The sequence below is a fragment of the Aythya marila genome (genome assembly GCF_965140915.1).
Source record: "Aythya marila genome assembly, chromosome: 3".
Taxonomy (NCBI): domain Eukaryota; kingdom Metazoa; phylum Chordata; class Aves; order Anseriformes; family Anatidae; genus Aythya; species Aythya marila.
The window spans coordinates 48,759,779-48,785,034 of NC_139044.1; the positions used below are offsets into that span (position 1 = coordinate 48,759,779).

The following is a 25,256-nucleotide window of genomic DNA, read 5'->3' on the forward strand; positions in this document are numbered from 1 at the left end:
GTACTTTTTTTTTTTTTTTTTTTTTGAGTAGCTATGACAAATCTCTTTACATGTGCCTTGGGTTTCAAGATGTTTCAGTTGTTCACCGAAAAAAAAATGTTTATATAGATGTAAATGTGGGGGGATATGAATGCTGGAATCTTTTCTATGGTGAATATATTGCTTTTGCTACCAGTAGCACAGCCAAGAGGGCTGATTCTGAGAGCATTTTCACAGAAAATCAGTGAGTTATAACCAGCCACACCTGTGTGACCCAGCTGGCAGCCTCACTTCAGAGTACAGAAGCCGTAACACTTCGCTGGCAGCGAGGGAACGCGTTTACTTGGTGTAAGGGCACTGCGGAGCAGAATCATGAATTCCGCTTTAAAGCAGCGGCTCCGTGCTACTAAGGGGAACAAGGTGCCTTTATTATCCTCCTGTAACCCTACAATTTTATTTCTGTGGAGGCAGGAGCGCTCAGTTTGCTGTTTTTTGCGGCACACCGAGGACAGCAGCGAGCTGTGTGCGCAGCGCGGCGCCCCGCCTCGCCTCCCGCGGCTCCCTCACCCAGAGGGCGCCGCTCCCGCCGCCCGTATCCTTCCGCCCGGCCCATGCTGCCCCGCGCCCGGGCGGCCGTTTAACCGTCAGTTTTCAAACCAACGCCCCAACGGGCGAAGAAACGGCAGCGGCGGGCAGGCGGTCGGGGGTGCGGGGGCTCCCCGGTGACCGCCCCCCAGCACCGATCACCGAGGCCGCGGGGCCTTGGCCGTGCGGTGCGCTGCGGTGCCGTGTGCGCGCGCAGCCGCCGCGCGGGGCGGGGCGGGGCGGGCGGGCGCTCATTTCCTCCGCGGCCGCCATTTTGTAGCGCAGAGCCCCCGCGAAGAAAGAGCGGGCGGGAGCGGCGCGCGGGGCCGCGCGGCCGGCAGGAGGACGGGGAGGGGGGCGCGGGGCGGCGGCCACCACAACCACCACAGCCACCGGCACCACCACCGGCAGCAGCAGCAGCAACGGCGGCGGCCACCCCCGGCCTCCGGAGCCCCGCGGGAGCCGGCGGCGCGGCGCGGCGGCGTTTCGCCCTCGATGTGACGGGCGCGGCCCGTGCAGCTGCCGTGCCGGGAGAGCGGCGCCTCCGCACCGCGGGCCGCAGGTGAGTGCCCGGCCCCACCGCTCCGCTCCGCTCCCCCCGGGGGGGGCTCCGAGCCCTACGGCTCCGTCCCTCGCCCGGCCGGGGGGAGGAGCGGCAGGCCGTAGAGCCATTTTGTGCCAGGCCTCGCCGCGGCCTCCTCCCGCCGGGCCCGGCCGCGGCCTTCCCCGGGGAGAGGGGAGCGGGGGCGGCCCGCGAGGGACCGGGAGCGGGGCTGGGGGGCGGCGGGGCCCGGCCGAGGCCTGCGGCTGCGCCTGGCGCGGGGCCGGGGCGCAGAAGGCGAAGGCGGGGCCGGGCCCGCAGCGCGGCTGCTGGGGGTGCAGTCAGCACGGGCCGGGGGGTCGGGGCGGGGTGGGGCCGCCGTGTGCGTGTGTTTTTATTTTTTTGGGAGCAGTTGGTTCAGGTGTAAGTAGTAAACCAACACTTCACATACACCTAATATTTAAGTACTTAAATTTTTACCTCTTCCTATTTATATCCTGTATTTCCCACACACCCCACCGAAAGGCATACCCGCTACCAGAGCTTACAAAACTAGAACGCGCTTTCTTTATTTAGTCTCTGTATTTGAATTGCAATAAAAACCCAAGACTCGATGAAATTCTGCAAAAGATCTGTTAGTACCCATGACAACGTCAAGCATGGAATATAGTTTCATGTTGTTCGTTGCTAGGAGCAGATGTAGGAGTGGTGTGTAACAGCTTACATTTCTCAAAAATCAGGTGCTTAATGAGGGTAGTACGGTTAAGCTGTTCATTATATAAATCATGGAAAAGCAGGCTGTGTGGGAACAGTGTTTTCATCGGTTCCTGTTAGTGTAGAAAAGAGCACTTTGTCATGCTCTTGCAAAATCTGAACTGCGTAGCAGACGGATCATCTCTCTTTCAGGGGGCAGATGAATGATGAAAAGCATCTCGCTGCACAGCTCTTGAAAAGTTACAGCATTAAATTCAAAGAGCGAACACTTTAGTTGTCATGTTATTGTCTGTAGTTTCTAAATGTATCTGCTAAAGAACAGAAAGAACTAAGGCAAATCATTGATAACTGACTGATATAACCAACCTGATGCTCCTAATGCTGCCAGAGAACACTGAGCACAATGGTGGAAACAACCTAGAGCAGTAATAAATCCCGAAGGTTTTTGTAAGTCTCGGTATGTCCTCAAACTGTTGCATGGGAGTAGGGAGGTGAAATTCACGCATACGGAAAGAATACTATTCTTTATCCATACATGTGATCAGCCTAAATTTTCTAAAGTAACTTGTTGAATACATGTACTTATAGTAAGCTTTTTAGTGGTGGTATTTTTCTTTTCTAGTTCTATTGCTACAAGGGAAGAGAAGTGACAGTAAGACTAACTTCTGTAATACTGTGGCCTGTAACTTCTGTCTTCATCACTTCTGTTAAAGGATCTTATCTGAAAGCAAGAGAGGGCGTTTGTAAAGAGGTTTGTGTAGCCTGGTCTGATGCTGTTGTGGAGGATTGAGTGCTGCAATCGTGTGCTGGGTATGGAGATGCAAGGTAGCCCAGCCTTAGATGGAGCATCAGACTTAAATTTTTTTCAATCACAATTGTGGCAATGCTCAAGTGTTTATAGTTATATGCTGTGGCAGGGTTCATGAGCCAAGTGATTGGGCAAACTCACCTTTTTTGGTATTTGTGTGCTTCTGTTCCTTTTTGAAGGAACATGCAAATAATGGCATCAGCTATGCATGATTTAATTGATGCTAACTGTAGTTCTGGGAAACGTACAAAAATAATGTTTGTTGCTGTGAAGGACCTGATTCCAACTGAAGTCTTCAAGGCTACTTCCAAACACTTAAAAAATTTTAGAATCTTTATTCCTTAAGAAAAGTATAATGGGTGAGGTAGGCAACCTAAATGTAGGGGACCCCAGCATTCTCCTTGAGCTATTCCATCTTAGTGTGAATGAGTTCAGCACAAGGAGGTTTGTGTTAGTAGCCTCTTGTGCGTACAGGAGGTGAAACAGGGGCTGCATCCAGAAGTTAAAGCAAAATGACTGAGCAACTACTGTGGGAGGAGAGGACTTCTTACACTGGGGAAGCGATTCAGTGTCTGCTGAAGTACAGGAACAGGAAGCTGCCACTCATCAGCGAGATGCTTCTGCTGCATGCTTTTAGAAACTTCCCCACGTATTCTGATGTCAGCTTTTATTTTATGGAGGGCTTGGAATCTGTTTCAGCTGTGCACTGTATGTGGTGTGTTGTTTTTTTAATGATATTCTTACTTGGTGGAATACTGCGTATTTGACAGTGGTTAGCATAGGTTGAAGGGAGTATGCTTCATTTGGCATGTATCTCTCTTATGGGCAGTGGCAGGGCTCTTAGCTCTTGCACAAAGTATCTTAGGTACACTAAAAAAGGCAACCAATGAATTGATTTAACTTTTGCAAGTCTTTGAGAAGTTTTTTTTTTTTTTTGTGAAGCTAAGTGTTGGCTACCAAGGAGTTGGCCATGCCCTTTTTCTGGTACATATCTATTGCAGCAATTTTACAAGTCTGTCAAATCCTCAATATTTTCAATTTTTTGTTGGCATATTGCAAAGGTGCATGCCTCTAGTAAGCTTGACTTCACTGTGAAATATGGGCTTGTAATGCTGTGTGTTTATGATCTTTTTGGGTTTAATATTTAATGTTATCAGTGATTAAAAAGTATGTATCCATTAGAGGTAAGGAAGTATGTCCAGTAAGTCAAGGAAGCGTGAACAGTTAGCATAACACAATACAGTCCTGTTACAGTGCATATACACAAGAGGAGTTGAATTTGATGATGTACCCAAGTCATTTATTTGACACACTACCCGTACTGAGAAGGTAAAGGGTTTTAAGTTAACTGCTTAATACTTCGTATTTATCAGAATCTTAAAAATGAGTATTTAAAAGAACTTGTTACTTTGGTATAGTCCAAATATTAGTGGTAGTGTTCTCAAATCATTAGCTTTATTCCAAAGAAGTATTAAAATAGCAGCATAAATTGCTTTTACCACTTCTGTGTTATGCTCTGCCTTGTAAAAGGCAATGGTAAATAGTTATGGGCACATAGGAAATGCCAGTCCCTTGATCTAAACAAATAAGGGCAAAGTTGGGTAGGTTGCCCTTAATTAAATAGGAAAAATTGATTACTGATAGGCTTTTTAGACACTAAAGAAAGTCTTCTTGGTTAACTTTTAGGGAAAAAAATAGTCTGACTTTATATCTAGATTACAGTGGTGTAGGTGTCATAGTACTGTATTGTATGCTGACTATGCATGGTGGGGAACCAGTATTTTACTAGTCTTATACCCCAAACAGATGAAATTAAGACTGGAAATGCAAATGTCTTACTTGCTGAGTATTTCACATCCAGTAGTAACTACACTAAATGAAACTCCTTTTCTTTCCCTCCCTTCAGAGTTCACAATGACGAATGAAGAACCTCTCCCGAAGAAGGTATGTTTAAAAATACTTCTGTGACACTCCTTTCCCCCCCACCCCCCATTTTTATGACAGCTTGATAAATTGTGCTTCTCCTTTTGCTCCACAGGTTCGCCTTAGTGAAGCAGATTTTAAGGTTTTGCCTAGAGATGAGCTTATCCTAAGGTATAGTGACAGAGTTCTTGTTTTGCAATGCTTTAGCAAACTCTTGAAGATGTCACCTCACTGCCATTGTTTTTAACGCTCTTGTTCTGGAGACCTGTTTAGCCGCCTTGTGATACATTTTCTGTAAGATTTTCATAGTCTGAAATGTTTTCATTTATAGTTTGGGGGGAAGCACTTTCTGTAGAAAGAAAATCCTGAGCAGTATTTTCTAATCCATGAGTAGGAGTTATTTTTTTCTTTATTTGTGACTTTAAAAGACAAGGTTGCTTACATTCCTTGCTAGATAGCAAGTTACTTTTAAACATCACAAAAATGTCAACTGCTTACTCCTACTGTGTTTTCGGTTTTCTTGGTGCATTTAGTTGTCTTTTCAGCATGTTCAGATGCTAACAATAAAATGTTAAAAATGAGATTTTCCCCTAGAGCTTGCTTAAAGAAGAGCCTGGTTATATTTTTTACTTTACAGAAAGTCAAGGGCCACCAGGGAAAATGGAATAGGTGATTCTGTGATAAAGACCGCTTTTTTTTTTTTTAAAAAAAAAAAAAAGCAAGAGAGAGACCAAAGCTTCAGTTTTACAGGATTTATATACCTGAATTTCCTGATTGATTAAGAAGGAACTAAGAAAAGTAGGCATCTGCAGGTCATTTGTTTATCTGCTTAAAATAGTTTGTACATTTGAGTAAACTTTAGCTCTTGGCTCTTGGTACATTGTAAATTATTTGCATTTATTACAGTCTCTCCAGTTGGTTAAATACTGTCATCTCATAAATGAGTTAGACTTAAACTGTAGAAACGTGAGGATACAAGAAGTGTAACACTTTGTTTGATCAGCTAGTCCCTCTTTTGGGGAAACTCTCCTAGCTACTACTGGAGTGACATTTTTTTCCAGTGGGATCAATATAGTCATTCTTCAGATGTTTCTAACTGGCCTCAGGCTTCATCTGCTCAAATACCTGCTTTTTGGGTAGTAAAGAATAAGGTTTTCAAATAGTAGGAAAATGCTTCTTTGATGTTAGGTGATTTTGGTCTTAGGAACCTTTTATAGAAGTTTTCATATTCAAGATTGTCTTAGGGGAGTAGCAGACTTGAAAGCCTCCAAAGCTATGCTCAAAATTTCTATCAAAGCATAGCTTGTGTGGTTTGAATCCTGATTGTATGAAGAAAAAAAAAGTTTTCCAACTGTAACCAGTTTGCGTATTGCAATGGTTACTTTCTGCCCTAGAAGAGATGGATTTCTAGGGTTTAATAAAGGGAGAATGCGGCAGAATCTGCCCGAGGAGGTAAAGTCTGACAGCAGCTAAACTGAATTAATGAAGAGAAAGGAGGGAATTTGCTGGTGACAGCTGTGTTGCTATTGTCTTCCTCTTAGTGTAAACAAAGCAACTTCTGTTCTTAAAAAGGTCTCCTTATTGGTTTAAGGACAGTAGCTGTCTGTACTTACGTGCCACTTTGGCCATGTTTCATTTGTTAGTACTCAGCAGTGTTAAGAACACTTCTTTCTCTTTCATTTGAGTACATAACTAAATGATGTATACTATGTTTGCTTTTCTTTATGACTTCATGTGAAACTGGTAATTACTGTGCTAACTGCTAACTTCTTTTGTAGGTTGGAATAAGATATCACATTATAGTGTATATTTTAATCAGAAGCACCTCTACTACTTTCAGACATAGAAAGAAAAACCTGTGTTGACCACCAGTATATCATCTTAAAATAAGAGTTGGAATTTGTCTTTTGGTCAGTGTGTTGGCAGGACAAATCCTTCTAAGATACTGGTGTGTCATCTGTGGTTTTGGTATTATATGCATCATCATCCCTGTGCAATTTGCACTGGTTGAATACTTACATGTGCAAGGTGCTGTTTCTGTCAGTTCCTGTGCATTGAGTCAGAACTTCATTGTTCTTTTCCACAAAGCACATAGCAAAAGTGAACAAACTTCCATTGACAAAGTGAGCAGGACAAACAGGAAACCTTTCAGTCTAGCCTTCTGGGGATTTCGTTGTCTTATTTGTGGTGATGGGCTCATCTGCTCTCTTCTCCTTCTCTTTAATGCAGTAGGTAGCTAGAAGCTACACTGTCATTTTGTGGAGGAGGAGTCGCCAAGGACCTATAGCTAAAAAACTGTTTCAGTGTTCCCCTGATGGTTTATCCTAGTGGTTAGTATGTAAAATATTGAAGTACTTCTATTTACACAAGCGGTTCTGATGAAATACAGTGCTTTTACTGACTTCCAACCAGCATGGACATACAGCCAATGACTTCTGGAATGGCTGAGGTGCAATGCTGCTTTCAGGAATGTTCTCAAGAAACTGTCTTGTCAATATATTTTGTAAATATTTGGACTTAAAAAAAAAAAATAAAAAAATCTTGGTGATTACCGAGATGAATATACATCAGATGTTTCTGTAGTCAAAGAATTACAACTACAAGTTGGGTTGAAAGGGAATCGGTCCCCCTTCACTAAGGGCCTATCTATATATCTGCTTATTTTTTGAAGCTTAAGTTACTTATAGGAATGATCTATCTGATTTATGTGGATGTTCTTAAAATTCATTTTTTGTTTTGATGCTTTTAGCTTCATAGATTGTTTTAATGGTTTTTAAAAAATGTAGCATGAAACAAGCCTGCTTCTGGTTTTTGTCTTTGTTGCTAGCTGTTTTGCCTGCAGTGAGTCAAAAACATTGCTAGAAGAGAAAATTATTCCTGAGATCTTTTGTAGTTGTACCAAAATCATTGAGACCATGCTTGTGTATGAAATTGAAGCTGCTGTGATAAGAAAAACTTCAATTTTTAAAATTTGTGGCTTGATTGTTGGAGGACTTCTCTGTGCCAGTATGGTGCTCAGAAGTTTGTTCTGTACAGTTTCTTAAATGTGAAAACTGTAGCAGTTCATTTCCAAGCACAAGGTTTTGTGCATTTTTACAAAACCAAGTAATCTTGTCTGAGGAGTCACCTTTCTAGAGGAGTAGGTAGGCACATGACTTGTAAATCCATGACATGGTCTAATGAGCTCTGTGTTTTCTCTTCCAGGAATTCAGCCCTTGCTTAAATACTAAGACTCACTGAGAGGTGACCTAGAGTTATTAGAGTTAATACCTCTGACTTACTTGGTCACCACAGGCCACATGTTTTCTTTCTGATGGTGGTCTGTTCCATCTGCATAACTTGTGTTTCAGCGTTTCAGTTCACTCACTCTTTGTATAGCTTCTGTTACCAATCAAGAGGTCACAGTTCTGAGAGAACTATTATTTTCAGGCTGGGGGACATAACTCAGAAGTTAATCGTTCAGCTATATTTGAAGACCAGCTTTTTTACTCTCATGTAATTCTTTCAAGACAAATACAGGTTCTTTTCAGACTTGCTATTTAGTAGACTGTTTCAGTTGCACTTCTTGAGGGTTGACATAGTTAATGTTGAACTTCAAGTGGTCAAATTATGAAACCTTTGTTTCTAACTATATTTGTTTTCAGAGCAGAGAGATGCTGAATTTAAGGATTAAGTGGGAACACCGGTGCTCTCCTACAGAGCTTTGAAAGAGTTAATTCATGCTGATTTCTTCTTCAGCTGAAGAGAGAAAATTTTTCTTGTTGCCAGAAAGAAGAGACCATGTGCTTGCTTTTGTTTTTCACACTGATGTGATCTCACTTGCTGTTATAGACCAGATGTTTTGCAGGCCCTTTACTGGGCTGCTTGAGTTCACTGTAACATCAAAAATAATCTAGGTGTTATAGTTTTGTTTGAGGTGGTATTGTTTTAGGTTAGGGAGGTTAGTGCAGTTAAGATGGGTCTGGCACAGAATAGGTGTGGAGGGAAAGAGTAAGTTGAGAGGGAGGGAATAGAAACCATCCCTTTCTGTAGTATCTAATAACTAAGTTATTAGATCAATTTATTTCATCTTCTGGTATTGTACTGTAGTGAGGTATACACAGTTAGGAGTACTTCTTTTAGAACACCACCTCCAAAACAAGAAAACCCTAATGAACACCACCATCACCACCTCCCCCCCCCCCCCAAAAAAAAAAAAAAAACAAAAAAAAACACCCACAACCCATCCTGTGAATTTTGTTGGCAAGGCATGTCATGGTTACCTTTACTCAGGGCTTTATTTGCTACTGATTTGATGGTTTGTACTAAATGCAATGCTGTTTTTTAAGTGTGAGGTTTTTCTGGATGGATCATTTAAATAGCATGCCTTAAAAGAGTTATTAAACGGATAGCTGGGCAATAAATATTACCAGCGTGGTCTTGGTTTAAATGAGCTGGAGTAACTAACAGACTGCAAGTTACACTGTTGTGATATGCTTCTGTTTGCATTGCTGCTCGCCTGGTAACAGATGTGTTGTCCTTGTGTTATGGTTTCTGTTAGAATTTTGTTTTTATCTGCTTTGAGAACGAGAGGCATCTTAGGTACTTAGCTCAGATAACTAAGTCTTGGATTCTAATATTTGACATATTACAAGAATTTTTTAAGTTGTAAATTTTGGGTGGTAATGGACAGCTGTATTTTTATCCTTTTGAGTTGCGAAGTGGATTTTTTTCTGTAATACTTTTTACCAAGTTACGTATCTCTTAATGTTTTCTGATTGTGATACAAATATACTCTGTTTAGGAATGAAATGTCTTGATTTAATAAACTAATCGTCAGGAAAATCTTTTTCTTTCTGCAATAGGTGGAAACAGTATGAAGCATACGTGCAAGCTTTGGAGGGCAAGTACACAGATCTTAATTGTAAGTTTGTAAAGTTTCAAAATGGTATTAGTTACCTGAATGATTGTATAAAGCAGAGTGGTCAAGTAGTGTTTGTAATTTCTGACAGTTCTAGAAAGAGATACTCTATTGTCACATTATTATTAAAAATAACAGTAATATTTCCTTAGGAATAGACAGTCATGATATTTGTCAGAAAAATGCCTGTTTCTCCTGGTGTAAGCTTTGCAGTTTTCCGAGCCATCTGTTTTCTTTGCAGATCTTGCATGGCTTCTAAATTCTGTTACTGAATCTATGGGACCATCTGTACCTGGACTGCTAGGAAAAAAACAAAAACCCAGAGCACAACCCCACAAATACATGTATTTTCAGGATTTGTGCAATAGGGAGAAAAAGCTTTTGTCTACCAAAATACTTAGAATGTTTGTCCTTTCAGTATTTCCACAGGATTGTAAATCACGTGGGAGGGGAGATGGTGTTTGTAGAGTTAAAGGTGTAAAATTAATATCCAATTGATTTTTTTTTTTTTATCTCATTTGGGAAGTTGAATTAGCTATTTGAATGTCAGTTTTAGATAGTCTTAAAACTTTGGTCTACTTCAGTATTTCAAAAAGAGAGAATATGAGAAAACATCAGCATACTCTTATTTAAGAGTCTGAATACATTCTGGAAGTGACTGGATCACCAGTCCTAAGTCATGCAAAAGTAGCATCAGCAGCTAGAAGCTCTCCTGATTTCTATTCACCTTGTCAGTCAAAATACCCAGAGTCTTGGTGGCAGTGATAGCGCTGCTTTTGAAGGTTTTTTTCTGCCAGTCCAGGCAGATGTTCCTTGTTACCTCTGTTACATCCTTCATCTATTGCCATCTCTCATCTGAGTTTTGGAGAGACTAAAGTACAGCAAATGTAAGCAGTTGATTTCATCTCAGGGTAAAAATGTCCTAATGTAGATAGATTTTTTTTTTTAACATTCCCAGTTTCTTAATTTTAGAAACTCAAATGCATAACCAGCATTAGTAATCAGTATTATTGGATTATCTGCAACAAAAAATAGAAGTAATTGTCCTGAAGTGAGTTGTGATGTTCTTAGTTCATACTTGAAGTACATAATTCTTGAGTAGTTCTAAAAAACAAAACAAAACAAAAAAAACAACAACCTCACAACTTAATTATTCCAACTTCCTATTATTTTATTTCTGATAGAGTGAATGTATTGTTTGTACCAGGCTGTTTGCACGTTCCCAGTAGAATAATTTGGCCTTCTCTCATATTTCATATATAAACTTCTGTAAATGTTCATGGATCAGAACTCTTATAGCTGTGACAAAACTGCCATTTCTGAAGTTTTCCAGTGTCATTCTTACTGTTTACTCTGAGTGCTGAGATCGCTTTGAGAATTGACTGCTAATAGCACTGTTTTATGCACTGTGAATGTGTTGTAGATAACAAGACATTTCCATCTTACCTCAATTTCAGACTGCAAGTAGTAGTGGTGAAGGACAGAGTGGTTGGTTAAATAAGCACTTTAAAAGTTAATTCTTGTATAAGCATAGAAACTTTTTCAGAAGTTTAGTTTTAAGTCTTAAGGAAGGATTAGAAAGACATATTCAAAATCAAGCTTTGTCAAGCTTTTCTAATACTTTATCTTTTAATCTGTGCTAATTACAGTCATACTTACTTAGCTCTTCTGTTTTTGAGTTTGGTTTTTATGTTTTTGTAGCTGTCTTTAGGCTTAAACTGTTCATGGGAGGATGCTATCAAATGTACTTTGTTTTATTAATTCTATTAGCTAATGATGTGACGGGATTGAGAGAATCTGAAGAGAAGTTGAAACAGCAACAGCAAGAATCTGCCCGAAGAGAAAATATTCTGGTCATGAGGCTGGCAACTAAAGAACAGGAGATGCAAGAGTGTACTGTAAGTATTTAGAGAGGATAAGGGTTAGCTTAGACTGTTACAGGAATATCTGCTCTTAAGAGTAACCATGTGCTACATTTTTCATACATCTACAGCATTCCAGTTCCTGTGCTTTAAAAATGGTAGGACACTTAATCTTTCACTCAATCAGTGAAGATAATTTCTTAAAGTTTTTTTTTAATATCGGTTATTTTGGTTGATTTTTCAGCAGCAGCTGTGCTTGGAAAGGTATTGCAATGCTTGCTCTATAGCATTTAGGAGCTGTGCTTCTTTACCAGAAATCTTACTTCGAACTATCACTGAGTGCAGGAACATACTGAAACCTTAGGATAAGATGTGGTATACTGAATTTTATTTAAGAGTTTTTATACTGGTCTGTATGCTGTATTTGGATAGCTAGCTTCTGCATCCTTTTGGTTAGGTAGGGAAAAAAGCTACTGATATGATAGGAAAAGAGTTGCTGACTTTCTTGGAGGGAATCCTTTTGAACTTTGTCAGCCTGCTTTGTAGGGTTTCTGATGTTCTTTGCCCTGAATGTCTTTGTTGTTTCTCTCTCCTTTATTTCTGTGGGTTTTCTGAGGCTTTCTGTTTAGTTTTGATTCCTTGAAACAGCCTGTTGCCAATCTGGGGCTTCTGTTTTTGGATCATCTTTTTAACATCGTTTCCACCTGCTTCTTTAACTGGCAGTTTCTGAGAGAAGATTGTAGTAAGTTTCTTACTGATGGTTTGTGAAACATGTTCTTGAGAGCTTCTCTTATGAAGATTATAGGCTCTGTGCAACAGCAGTAATAAGTTTTGTTGCTTTTTGTTATTTTCCTCTTCTAGCCTTTCTTTCTTTTTTGCTGTAGGTGTCCAGAGCTGTCAGGTATAGCAGTGTAAGGCTTAAATCTGTACGCGTTATTTTCACTGCTCCTAAGACTACTGTAAGATGACATTAGTCCATAGTAAGTACTGGTATGAAAACAAAACTTGCTCTGCAGTGGTTTAAAAATAAAAATCACAACCACTGAGGTTGGAAGGGACTTGAAGGTATTGTCTAGACCAAGCTACCTGCTCAGAGCAGGGTCAGCTGGAGTAGGTTACAGAGGGCTGCCCAGCCATGTTTGCAGTGTCTCCTAGAATGGAGACTACAGTCTCTCTGGACAACCTGTGCCATTGTTCAACCACCCTCACAGTATAAAGCGTTTTCTTATGTTTAAATGGAATTTCTTGTATTTCAATTTGTGCCCATTGCCTTCTGTCCTTTCAGTGGGCACCACTGAGAAGAGCCTGGCTCCGCCTTCTTTACCCCCCCCATCAGGTATTTATGCACGTTGGTAAGATCCCCCTCAGCCTTTCCTTCTCCAGGTTGAGCGGTCCCAGCTCTGTCAGCCTCTGCTGCTTTGCCAGATGCTCTAAGCCCTTAATTGCTTTCATGACCCTTCTTCATTGGCCTCATCCTAATATGCCCATGTCTCTCTTGTACTGGGGAGCCCAGAACTGGACCCAGTACTCCAGGTGTGTCTCACCAGTGCTGAGTAGAGAGGAAGGATCACCTCCCTCCACTTGCTATCAGCACTCTTAATGCAGCCCAGGGGTGAACATCACCCAGTTCAAAGACATTTTGGAGGAATTCTTGGCTTGTATTGTTAGATACTATTGTTCCAATGAAAGAACAGCAGAAAAATAAATCCTGTTGTGTGAACTGCAAAGCTAAACTAAAAGTTGTTAAATGATTTCATAAATGAACAAAAACTAGTCACCATATGAAAAATCTGGTATGTCAAATAACATGTCCATAAGATAATTTTAGCATAGTTAATCATGTTTTAAGATCAGTGTTTACGTGTTAGATATACCAGTGACACTGAGTTATTTACATTAGCCTTGTTTTCTATCACATCTTAATTAAAAAGGCAGCTTCTATGGTGTCAAGTTGCTTAAAAATGCATATAATAAAAATACATATACTTTAAAATACATTTTGCATTATTCTTAATGCATTAGTGGGACACGAATGTGACAAGCTTGTAAGTATAAAACGAGCCTTGTGAATTTTAAATGGATGAAAATGCAAAAATGCAATACCACATTCAAATAACAGTAGTTGACAGGTGTGGGTGCTTTTGCTGATTACCAGTGTGTAAAACAATTCACTAGTTAAAATATACTAGTCCTGTTTTAAATAGGGTGTAATGGATTGTCTTGGTTGCTGTTCTAATTTGTGCCCTTCTTTTTAAAAGACAAAACACAGCAAAATCCACTTAACTCATAAAAGTTACCAGTCTTCTTGTTCTTAAAGACCTGAAGGTATGTATGTCAGGGCAGTTCTGATTCTGTTCCATTCTTTTGTAGGAACAAGCAAGTATGTACTCAACTACCATCATCCTCTATTGGGCTCTGCTCAATCTAGCTGCAGAGTACCTGGGTTTCTTTTGAGCTAGGAGCTTACAGAGTCTGGTGTTGCAAACTTCCTTTGCATAGCTCGTGGCTAGCTCAAGGGCTCATTTGCAGTTTGAGTTGAATAACTCAAGTGCCCCATTGTCAGCAACAGCCTTATTCTACCTTCCCCATAGCAAGAACAACTCCCCATCTGACCCTCTCCCCCAAACCCCACCCAAGAGAGGCTGCTGTCCTTAAGGATGCACAGGCAAGGTGTTGACTGCTGTCTCTACACGGAGCTTTACTTCTAGCAGGGGTGGTGGTTGCTAATTCAAGGACAGGCTCTGAAGCTACTGCTTAACTACTGTAGTGGACAGATATTTGGAAATACTTGATCCTCAGAGTTTTTCCATGGAACTGGGACCAATAATGAACGGAAGCTTCCCGTGGATGCATTTGGACTGTGGTACTGAGATAGTAATTACTCTCCATAACTTCTTGTGGTTTAGGTTACAACTCTTGTTGTTTTTCTACATTATTGAGTTCCTTCCTTTCTACTCCTACTCCTTTCTAATCCTTTCTTATAAGAAGGATTTAAATCTGTGCTTATTTAGATTGCTTGCACTTCTTAAGCATCTGTTTTCTGTTTGAGTTCTTGATATCAGACGGTCTGTTCTGTGTCAATATCTTTGGACAACCTTGGCTGAAAGGCGTCAGCTGTTCTCAAGACGGTGAGAAGCAGAGGTGTTGAAAGCACTTGCCTGTCTTAACAACAGAAAATCCACCCAAACAAAAACCTGCACAGTGTGCTGTCCTATCTAGAATACTTCATTACTTTCTTGCCTTGGGTTTAGAGCAAGCAAAGATAATACAAAGGTTACAGGCTTTTGAAAAGTATAACGAAGTGTCTGCTTTTATGTTTGGAAACATGAACAGCCGATAGGTGTTTCGAGTGTTAGAGCAAGAGTGTCTTGGAGTCTGGCAGTGGCCATGACTATTCCTGTATATGTAGCTCTAGCCTGAGGTTGAGCTGCTGGGCCTGTCTGTATGAGCGCAGATACCTGTTAAACAAGGGGTTTCACTCTCTGCTAGTGCTAGCCCTCACAAAGAACAGCAGGCTGTTGAAATACTTCTGTTAGTGCAAACATCAGAAACTTCAGTGGGTATAACAGTAAATTAAATAAATAACTTCTTACTCAATGAGTATCACTGTACATTTGTTGAGATTAAAGTCCTGTAGGGATAAAATGCTATCCAAGAAATGGATAATCTTACTTTGGGCTTCTGTTTTTTAAGTAATACTTGTGTGGGTGGGTTCTTGAGTGCTGTATTTCTTGAAAGCATTTTTTACATAGTGCTTTGCTCCCTTTCTGTTTCTTTCTGGACACAGACTACTATGTTTAAAGTTACATTGAAAAAATGCGATGATTGTTCCAAATATATTTCGGTAATACTAAATGAATGTGAAGTAAATTTGAAATATATTAGACGTTTCAATAACTTTGAAGATCACATATTTGAAATAAAATTCAAGAATTGTTGCTATTTGTTAAATACATTAACGAGTTCTTCCTAAATCACTAAGTGGCTGAGATTGCTACTGCACATTTTTTAAATAAATAAAGATGCTTGTACTTATATTTTCTTTTCACTATTGCTGAGTGAAAGATTCGATAAACAGTAGCTATGTATACAGTGAAATGGTTAAACTGACTGCTTTTGACTGTGCTGCTTGTTTGAAGTAAAGCAAAGTGCTGGGGGAGACTTTCCCTTAGTTTTGCTGGTGATGGCTTGTACTATTCATTGAATTTGTTGCTGTCAGTCTGGTCACAAGATTTGTTGGCAGCAGAAGGCAAAGCCTTTGACCTTGAATTAATGTTTCTTTTTTCATCTTGTGTAACTTTGTTTACATCTTGGTGACAAATGTGTAATAAAAGGAACATAATAAATTGAATTTCAGAATGAACACTGTCAGTGCAGGCTGTTGTGATTTTTACTTATTAGCTGGGTTCGAAACATGGACTAGTAGTCTGTGCACTGTTGTGTAGTAGTCAGTTTTAAGATTGCCTGTTGTGATGAGACAAAAATTTGAGGTGCTTTCAAAAAAATTAATCCTGTTCAAGTATATTGAAAATTTTACTAATGAATGCTGATTTTAAAAGACAATCTCGTAGTTACTCCTGAAACTTCTATGACTATTTGCAAGATTTTGCTTATTGCAAGTGAATCAAATCAACTAAAATGTGGTTAATTGATGTTTTTAAGGAAAAAAAAAAGATGCAAACTTGCATTATAAGCAATTCCCTTTTTTTCTGTAAATGAGGTAAAAACTTTTTTTATAGATGCTTAAAAATGCTATCAACAGTAACTTTAATGAAAATTAATACTGAAACATAAAAGTTATATGGGAATTAGTCATCTGTTTTAAGCAGGCAACTCTTTGTATATTTTTCCCTCAAAAGACTGCAGGCAGTTTTGAAAGGGAGGGCGAATTACAATGTTCCAGTCATTTTTTGGGTGAAGGTAAACTTACATGTACAAAACAAATCAGAACGTTTAAAAAAAAAATAATAAATTGCCTTGAAAGTAGCCTTGGCAGGGAGGTTGGACGACATGCATATTGATAGAACCCAGATGGGCAAAAGTGATTTTTATCCTCCCCTTTTCAAGTTAGGACATGTTCTTACAACGTTCTTCATGTCACCTTCAGAATAACTACTTGTAATTGTATCTGAATGACTATAAAATTGTATTGAATGATGTACAAATAAATATTTTTTTCTTATTTTGTGCAGAATCAGATTCAGTACCTCAAGCAAGTCCAGCAGCCTAGTGTTGCCCAACTGCGATCAACAATGGTGGACCCAGCCATCAACTTGTTTTTCCTAAAAATGAAAGGTGAACTGGAACAGACTAAAGACAAACTGGAACAAGCCCAAAATGAACTGAGTGCCTGGAAATTTACGCCTGATAGGTAAACAAAACAAATACTCCCCAGTCAAGACTTCCCTGACAGTCCCACTACGAGAATGCTATGGTGGGACAGCCAAGTACTCGTTTCCACACCAAGACTCAGACGTTTTGAGGCAAAAGCCACATTCTTATACTGTCCAGCTTGTAATGCTTAATGTAAAACTTACCAGATGAACCTTGTGTTTCAGCTTTTTTCTCCCCCTTTGCTTCAGAGGCCTGACGGCGTCGGACTATTCTGAAGAAATGGCCATCTCCGAAAAAAAATCTTTTCTAGAACATGTAGACATTTGCAAAATTGTTCTATTTGAAGAAAATAGAGGGAAAAACAGAAGTCTTAAGTCTGTGGCACACTGTGTCTACAGACAGTTTGGAGGAGAGAGAACCTAGAGATTATAAATCATGAATTGAACATGTAAAATTCCCGTAAAATGTAGAAATGGAATATGCTTCGCTCTTAACCTTGAGCCTAGTGACTTATAGACACTGTAAGTCAGTTTTGCCAATAAGACTGTGGACTTCCTGCTTGTTCACTGAACTGCTGGGTCAAAACTCAATGAGGTGAATTTTGCATTAAAGAGTTTACTTGCTAAACAGTTCTGAATAGCCATGAGCGCTATTTGATATCACGTCAGTGGTAGTGTATACATTTGACTGGTAAGCATCTGGGCTCCGTAGCACTTGACGGAGCCTTAAGTCAATGTTGCTAAACAATAAACTGTTCTCTGGATGGTTGGTAATGCTGTGGACGCCTCAAAATTAGGACTGTACAAGAATGTACGTTCTATCTAATTGCAGGTTTAAAGTTGTTGGAAGCAGTATATATTTGATCACAACTAGCATGTGTAAGAAAAACTAGTTGTGATAAGTATTTCACTGCATGTTTTCATGCAGAAATGAGAATTTTTTGATCTTCTATATTAAGAACTGATCTCAAGTGCTCAATACAGAAGGCACACAATGGCAACTGTTTTCAGTGTTGGTGGGGTGTTTTTATTCCTTTGTACACCTGTTTTTTTTGTATTGCACTTCTATATAAAATGTGCCTTGAAATAGTTGTAACATATAGTTCAAGGAACACTACTGGTTATACTGTTGTATTGTGAAACTCCTGGGATGAACGAGAATTGAACAGATTGTTATTTCTGCATTGTCTCGTTCTCTGAAGAAAAAAAGACACTATTTTAACAAGCCACAAAAACTTAAATGCATGCATTTTCCTTGGTGGAATCAGTGAAGGAACCTTTGCTACTCTATTGATGCCTCTGTTCTTGTCCCAAGTTACTTGTAAGAGTAGCAATTGGGGACAGCTGGGAGTGCATGTCTGAGGTGTGTAAAGTGAAATGCAGATTTGGTATAGCATTTGTGTATTTTTTTTTTATCTTAGCGAATTGAGTTCTAGTAAACTAAGGTTTTGGTTTTTCTAATCAGTTGGGCAATATTTTATGACTCCGTCTAATTCTAGAAAATTCAGTTTTAAATGAAAAAGATCCAGCTGTCACAGAAGGTGATGTATTCTGTTTGAACGATTTCTACTAAAATGGCACTACATACTTTTAACTTAGAAGTATCTCAACTGTTTGTGCTTTAGATGATTAACATGGGATTGAAGAGTAGTGTACTTATGCAGATTTATTTTTTTGCATGAGTAATGATTTAACAGCAAAAGAAAAGCCTTCAGAAAAACTTTCTTTTAAAAAGTGATACATCTGGAATGATTTTGCTATAGCAGTATCTAAGGTTTTAATGATCTAGCATCAAAACAGAGGTAAGACTTGCATTAATGAATTGTTAATTGTGTTGCCAAGCCATTTGTAAAGCTCACTATAATGTGCGGATAGAGGCATGCCATGCAGATTGCTTGTTTTACTTGGAGTTCAAAAATTATTTAAATATCTCTAGATAGAGGCTGGTTGGTTTCCTCAAGTTCTCAGGCTTTAATTGTGTGTTTACAACTGAGACGCAACTTACTACCAATTTCCTTCAAGCAAAAGTATTCAAAGGACTTTGTCACTTCTGTAGCTACAATATACTTCCATATGCATCATATAATTTGAAGTCACACTGGTGTGAATGTGGAGAACTCATACATGCAGTAGCTGGAGTAGAGAAAATTAAGTTTTATTTCCTGGTAAAGAATTGAGGCTATTTTCATTACTGGTTCTGATTTTTATTTTTTCTGGAAAGGTAAAGATATGATGATTCATGTGAAGTGTTCATAGTATTTTCATTCTTTGCCCTCCTTAGCCCCACACTTTGTTTTAATTGTCCATCCTTGTATGCAACTAGTCTTGTTTCATGTCACCTGACCTAGTTCTTGAAAGAGCTGATGCTCCTATTCAAATCCCTCACTGATGTTCTTGAGGTAACATGTTGACTGCACCCTTAACCACTGTTAGTTCTGGACCTTACCCATAGGTAAGGGTGTGCAATATAATCGCCAAATGCGTGGAGGAAGAAATAAAAGGGTATATAATCAAAGGAATGGCTGTACTAAGCCATTTTAACCACTTTTATACATACAATGTATGTTTGGATTAAGAATTAGTAGAAATGCCATTTGCAAAAAGCCTAGTTGTCTTCTGAAACCTAACCATTTAATTCTTACAGGTTTTGCTGCATGTATGTTCAAATGGGTTTGTGAAAACTATGCAAAATTTAGTTTGAAAGTTAATAGGAATTACTTTAATAGCTACTGGATTTGATATTCTTGCATGTGTTGTATTTTATGTAAATTGCAAGGGGAATTTGGTGCAATACTAGTTTAGAACATCTGGAAAAGAGATGGAAAGAAACAGCATTATAGGTAACTATGCAAATTTATATACAGGTAATAAATATTTTACATTTTGGCAGGAGCTAACGTGAAAGAATTAATGGGATTTTAAAATTGTCCCATTTCCAAGTACCTGGTACTTCATAATTCTGCAGTTTACATTGTTTTGTGAAGGAGAGCAATGTTACGTGTCTTCAGCACTTTGAACTTACTTAACTTGTAGTGATGAATATAGTTACAGGAGTCTGCAAATGCCTGGAAATCATTGCATGTCTGCCTAAAAGCTTTTGGATTATGTCACATTGGTCAGTCTCCAAAGCGGTCCTGTTTTACACAGAATGAACATCTGTCAGAAAACTTGCATCTTAAGTGTGTTACTTGGATTGTATTAGGTCAACACAATTTAAACTTCAAGGACCTGGCATTGGACATCACATCAAGAAAGAAAACAGGTTGCTGCCTTTAGCAGAGTTACAGGCTTCCAGGACTTTACACAGCCAAATTCCTTCTGGAGCAGCCCATCTGAAAGATTTGGGAGAGCCAATTGGAAAATGCTTACTGAGGCAGTCTTGGCAGAGCTTAAAAATTGTTTAAGGCTTGAATGCTTAAAAGGTAGTCAATAAGGGAAATTACGATTTTAAATTTTTTACGTTGCTTGGGTGTATTGGTTGCAGGAGAGAACCATGGCTGTGAATCACAATAGCAGAAATTTCCTACTCTACGTTCTTAATCCTCAATTTCTGTCTATTTTTTGTCACTTAAAAATTAAATGACTACCTTGGTCTTAAAAAAAAAAAAAAAGAAAAAAAAAAAGTCCTGCCAATGAATTCACCTGTTTAAGTTCTTGGTTTTTTTGTTTTTTTTTTTTTTTTTGTTTTTTTTTTTTTTGACAGAGCCTACGCTTCTGTAGAAAGACAGCTTCATTATGTTGCTCAGCCTTATAAAAGAACTGTTTGTGGTTGCTATTCTGACTTTGGCAGACAGTCATGAAGGACTTGAATTCTTAACCATATTATAGAGTCAGCCATATTGCCTATATATTAATTTGCATATTACTTCCTATAATGCTTCAAAATGCAAATTTATTCATGAAGATTAAAGATGTGATGTTACCTATTTAGCAGAAGAAATCTTGCCAGTTCAAAACACTTTTTTCAGCCCATTTGTTTCAGGAACTGGATATTCTAAAACATTACCCATGATCTGAATCTGTCATCCTGAATCGAGTATCATGTATTCCTTAATTTCCTGCCAATTTACTTTGTCTCCATGATGCAAGATGTGCTTAGCGAAAGCTGGCTATAGGAATCTTGAAAGGAACTCTGTGCGCTTCTGTCAAATACATAAATGGAGTTGAAAACTATGCATCTCATTCTTTAAACAAGAGCACCTGGACAACATTCAAATGAATGTCTTAGCCTCACAAAGAAGAAACGGATGTCACTATAAAAAATGAACGTAAGGTTTATATTTCCCCCCAAACAACCTTCTTCTATTAGTAAGTTCTGCTAGCATGATAAAGGAAGAAGGTTTGTGTTCATAATTAGATTTACAAGTTTTTATGCAGTACTTAATCTTTTCAATTACAAGGCACATCTTTAATCAAATATTTAACTCCATTAAGAAATAGCACATGCAAGATTTTGCAACTGATAATCCAGATGTTGGTATCAAAAAAAAGAACATATGCTTATTCGTATTTGCAGTAATAAAACTTGCGTTCCACTTTATGGGACAGCGACAGAAGATCAACTGACATTGGAACAGCATGTGGTAACTATAGGGAGACTTTCTGCTATGACAATTATGTTGAGGCATAATGTTCCTTGAATTGTGACATGCAGAAATTGCATCTCCTTCTTGTCTGTAATTGTGATTGAGGAAGATTACTGAAGGTTTTGTATTCATTTTGTGATAGATGGCTCTTTCCTTTGCAGCCAAACAGGCAAAAAGTTAATGGCGAAGTGTCGAATGCTTATCCAGGAGAATCAAGAGCTTGGAAGGCAGCTGTCCCAAGGACGTATTGCACAGCTTGAGGCAGAGTTGGCTTTACAGAAGAAATATAGTGAGGAACTTAAAAGCAGTCAGGATGGTAAGGGATTTTTTTAAGAAAATGGAAGTTGCCTTGCACTTCTGCTAGCTTAATGTTCTAATGATATGGGTACTGTAAAATTTTTGCCAGAATTAAAGGGCAGTATCAAGTAAAATACGAGCATTGTAAGTCTTCACTGGTAGCCTTAATTTTAAAAAAAAAAAAAAAAAAAAAAAAGACAATATAAACTTAACTTTGGGGTGCCGGTGGGATTTGCAGCTCCAGTAATTCAAGGTTTGAATATGGAGCTGCTGGGTTTTGTTCTTTAGGTCTCCCTGTTTAATAGGGAATGTTAAGGTAAGCATGCAATGAAAACAATGCTTCTTTTTAACTCTGACACATTTTGGAATTATGTGAAGAAGGAAAAAAACACTTTAACAAACACTTTAACAATATGTGAGAATAATAGAAATGCATTTTTTGATGAGTTAACCGGATGAACTAAAATGTCCCATCGTGTTCACTGTCCAAATTCTACAGCATTATGAACTTAAATTGAAATTATCCATAAACTCTGACCTCTTGCGTAACTTAAATGGAGGGGAAAATGCAAATTAAAACTTCAGTTGAGAGTTCAGCATAGAATCAGTGTTCTTTGAGATGTTCTTTTGGTTGAAGGTTACACAACACGTTATCTGATTATTACACTAAATCTTGAGGCAAGCTATTTAGATGTTACAATGTTAACCTGGAGATGTTTGTTTCACGACTGATGCCTCAAATAGCATTGACTTGATTTGGCATTTGTCTGAGTAACATTCTGTATGTTTAAGGATAAATATTTTTCTGTAGATCATATTTTTGTGAGAAAATAACAGGATGAAGTGATAGATAATAAGGAAAATTCTTAAGGTAAATGATTCTGTAATTATGTTGGAGTAGTTAACCTTTTGCCTTTCAACTACTCTTTAGATAATAGTTATTTTAATGCACTAAGATGATCAAATTCATAACTGGAACAAATACAGGCATTCTTTAAGGATTTTTGCTCTTGAGTGTAGCTTAGTAAGATAAGCTTCAGAATTGAAATATGTTCTTAGCCTCTAGTGCTTCTTCTCTATATGAATGAAGGCTATGGCAATCTTACAGTACAAGTTTTCCTAGCTATTTTTTTGCCCATAGCAGTGAGAGCACTTCAGGTTTCTGATTTTTTACGTTAATCAATTTGCATGTTATTTGCTCTATTGTGTCAGTGATGCAGTTGAATGCAAGACTCGGTGTTCCTTTTTCAGGACAAATTTGTTCTGCTCCAACATGCACTCCCAATTGTGAAAGATTTTTCTTTGTACGTAACAATTCCACAGGGTGTTTCAGTGTTTTTGTTGATAGAAGTGTCAACAGAAGTCTACCCTATTTGTGTCCCATTAAATAGGATTAGAAGTGGTAAGAGTTGAAATTTCCTTGAAATGTGACTACAATCTTCTGTTGTATAGGCTTTTGTAATCATTCAGATCTATTAGTTAGTGATTTAGTTTGTGGTCACTTTTACAGTATTTCTGCTAAGATTTTACACTTCAGGTAAGTAGGTATGTTAGAATTCAACTGCAAAGCATTAATTGTTGGAATTGAGCTGCTTTCCAGACACCCTCTTTCTTGTCCAGAAATTTTCTTCTCATACATTCTAAGTTGTAGTATGAAAAGTATGCAGGTGCCAGTTCCGCATTTCCTCCTTCAGAGGCAGAGTATCAAAAATGGTGCATATCTGACGGCTGAAAAAGTTGAAAAAATTCAGCATAACGTGTTGTTACTGCGTTGTGATTGTCTTGATGATTCAAGCTGCATAACGGTTATTAAGTATTTGCAACAAATGTGTTTTCTTTATATAGAGTTGAATGACTTCATCATCCAGCTTGATGAGGAGGTAGAGGGTATGCAGAGTACCATTCTAGTTCTTCAGCAGCAGTTGAAGGAGACTCGCCAGCAGTTGGCGCAGTACCAGCAGCAGCAGTCCCAGGCCTCCAACCCAGGTACCAGCAGGACTCCATCTTCTGAGCCTACAGACCAGGGAGAGGCTGTGGGTAAAGACTGCAGCCGCCTGGCTAACGGACCAAGCAATGGTAGCTCCTCCCATCAGCGGACGTCTGGGCCTGGATTTTATAGGGAGGGTAGCAGCACAGAAGATGACTTCCCGGCTTCTCCAGGGAATGGTAATAAGCTGTCCAACCACTCTGAAGATAGAACTGGTAGAGGAGGTGGTAGCTACATAAACCAACTCAGTACTGGGTATGAAAGTGTAGACTCTCCCACTGGCAGTGAAAACTCTCTCACTCACCACTCAAATGACACAGACTCCAATCATGATCCTCAAGAGGAGAAAACAGTGAGCATGAAAGGTAACAGAACTGTGGGTTCTCGTCATGTCCAGAATGGTTTGGACTCCAGTGTAAATGTGCAGGGTTCAGTTTTGTAACATTTTTCTGCAACATTTTTATACAGTGTCATTTAAATTGGGAGAGGATACTGTCCAGAAGCCGTTTAAATTAGTGCATACTTGTCACAATTTTTGCCTTTTTGTGGGTTTCTTTTTGCTTCAATACCTCTGCCACTTTGGAAATTTTAACAGTTAATTACGTTGAATGTTGCTAAAAAGACGTTTGTGTAGCTCAAGTTATTTTTATATGAGTTAATGTGAAGTTGAAATGGAAATTATTTCCATAAAGTATAACATAAATGATGTCTGTACAAATCTGTGTATATCTAGAACCTGTGCTGTGTAAGGGCATTCTTACTCATACTGTTATACTCACACCACCTTCGAGATTTGTCATAATAGCTGTGGGTTTATGACTGCCAAGTTTGCCCAGTACAGTAGTTTTATCACTAAAAGATGGACTTACTGAAGGAGTCCCGTAGTAGTTTCAGTGTTAATTACAGTTTTTCCCACCATACATCTGTGCATTTTCTCCTTAGGTGACCGAATGTTTATGGATTGTGTGCATAGTTACTCAGTTTTTAAGAACTGTTGTATCCTGTTTATGCATATTGCTCTGTGACTCCAATATTATCTTACCTGTACTGACCAAACCTAAATAAAAACTTTTAATAATGTAATTTCCTCATGGTTCTGCATTGGCTTACCTGACTTATTTGTATGGAGTGTGTTTACAGTACTTGCTTCTCATTGACTCTGTTCCTGTGCCAACCCCACTTGATACAGTTTATACCAAGTACCCGTGGTTATAGGTTTGTGTGCTATCGTGTTTCAGGCCAGCCTTTTAGTGCTTATTCTACAGGTTTTCTTATTTACAGATTTAAAAAAAAAAAAAAAAGTTAATAAAAGCGAATCTTTGGAGTTGGAACCTGGCTCTTAAAAAAAAAAAAAAAAAAAAAGACTAGGAGGTATCCTACAGGTAAATACACAAATTATGACACTTTAAGAAGGTAGTAATTCAGCATTTTTTAAAAAGACAACTCCTTTTTTTAAATAGCTTATGTGAGGGAAAGTTCAGTGAGCTGACTTAAGTTCAGAAATATAAATATATACTTTTATTGTTCAGTAGCAGTGAATTATGAATTGCTTGGAACCTGACCTTCAGGTGATTTTTTTGTCTGATAGTTTTGTGATGGTAACAATAAGAAAGAGGCAAGGGAAAAGTCCTGGCTTTTTTAGCATTGTTAAAGGGAAAATAGAAGTATTCAGCAGCATACTTTTAGGCAGACTTAACTCAGTTTCAACATTTTCCTACCTGAGAATCTTGCCATTACCAAA

The 25,256-nt window shown here is 38.8% G+C and overlaps 1 protein-coding gene across 3 annotated transcripts; it reads left to right on the forward strand.

Moving 5' to 3' along the window:
- Positions 1–845: 845 nt before the first annotated feature.
- WTAP (WT1 associated protein) lies at positions 846–24,598 on the forward strand. Of its 3 annotated transcripts, XM_082756586.1 has the most exons (9): positions 846–1,126; positions 4,534–4,571; positions 4,666–4,721; positions 9,395–9,453; positions 11,221–11,348; positions 12,598–12,648; positions 16,505–16,683; positions 21,393–21,547; positions 23,374–24,598. In XM_082756586.1, exons 2-9 carry the CDS (start codon positions 4,542–4,544, stop codon positions 23,955–23,957), a joined length of 1,242 nt encoding a protein of 413 aa, XP_082612712.1. In that variant the 5' UTR covers positions 846–1,126; positions 4,534–4,541; the 3' UTR covers positions 23,958–24,598. The 3 variants fall into 3 exon arrangements, with proteins under 3 accessions (XP_082612712.1, XP_082612714.1, XP_082612713.1); XM_082756587.1 differs by lacking the exon at positions 12,598–12,648 and having other exon boundaries at positions 850–1,126; XM_082756588.1 differs by lacking the exons at positions 12,598–12,648; positions 21,393–21,547; positions 23,374–24,598 and adding an exon at positions 16,895–17,759.
- Positions 24,599–25,256: the final 658 nt, after the last annotated feature.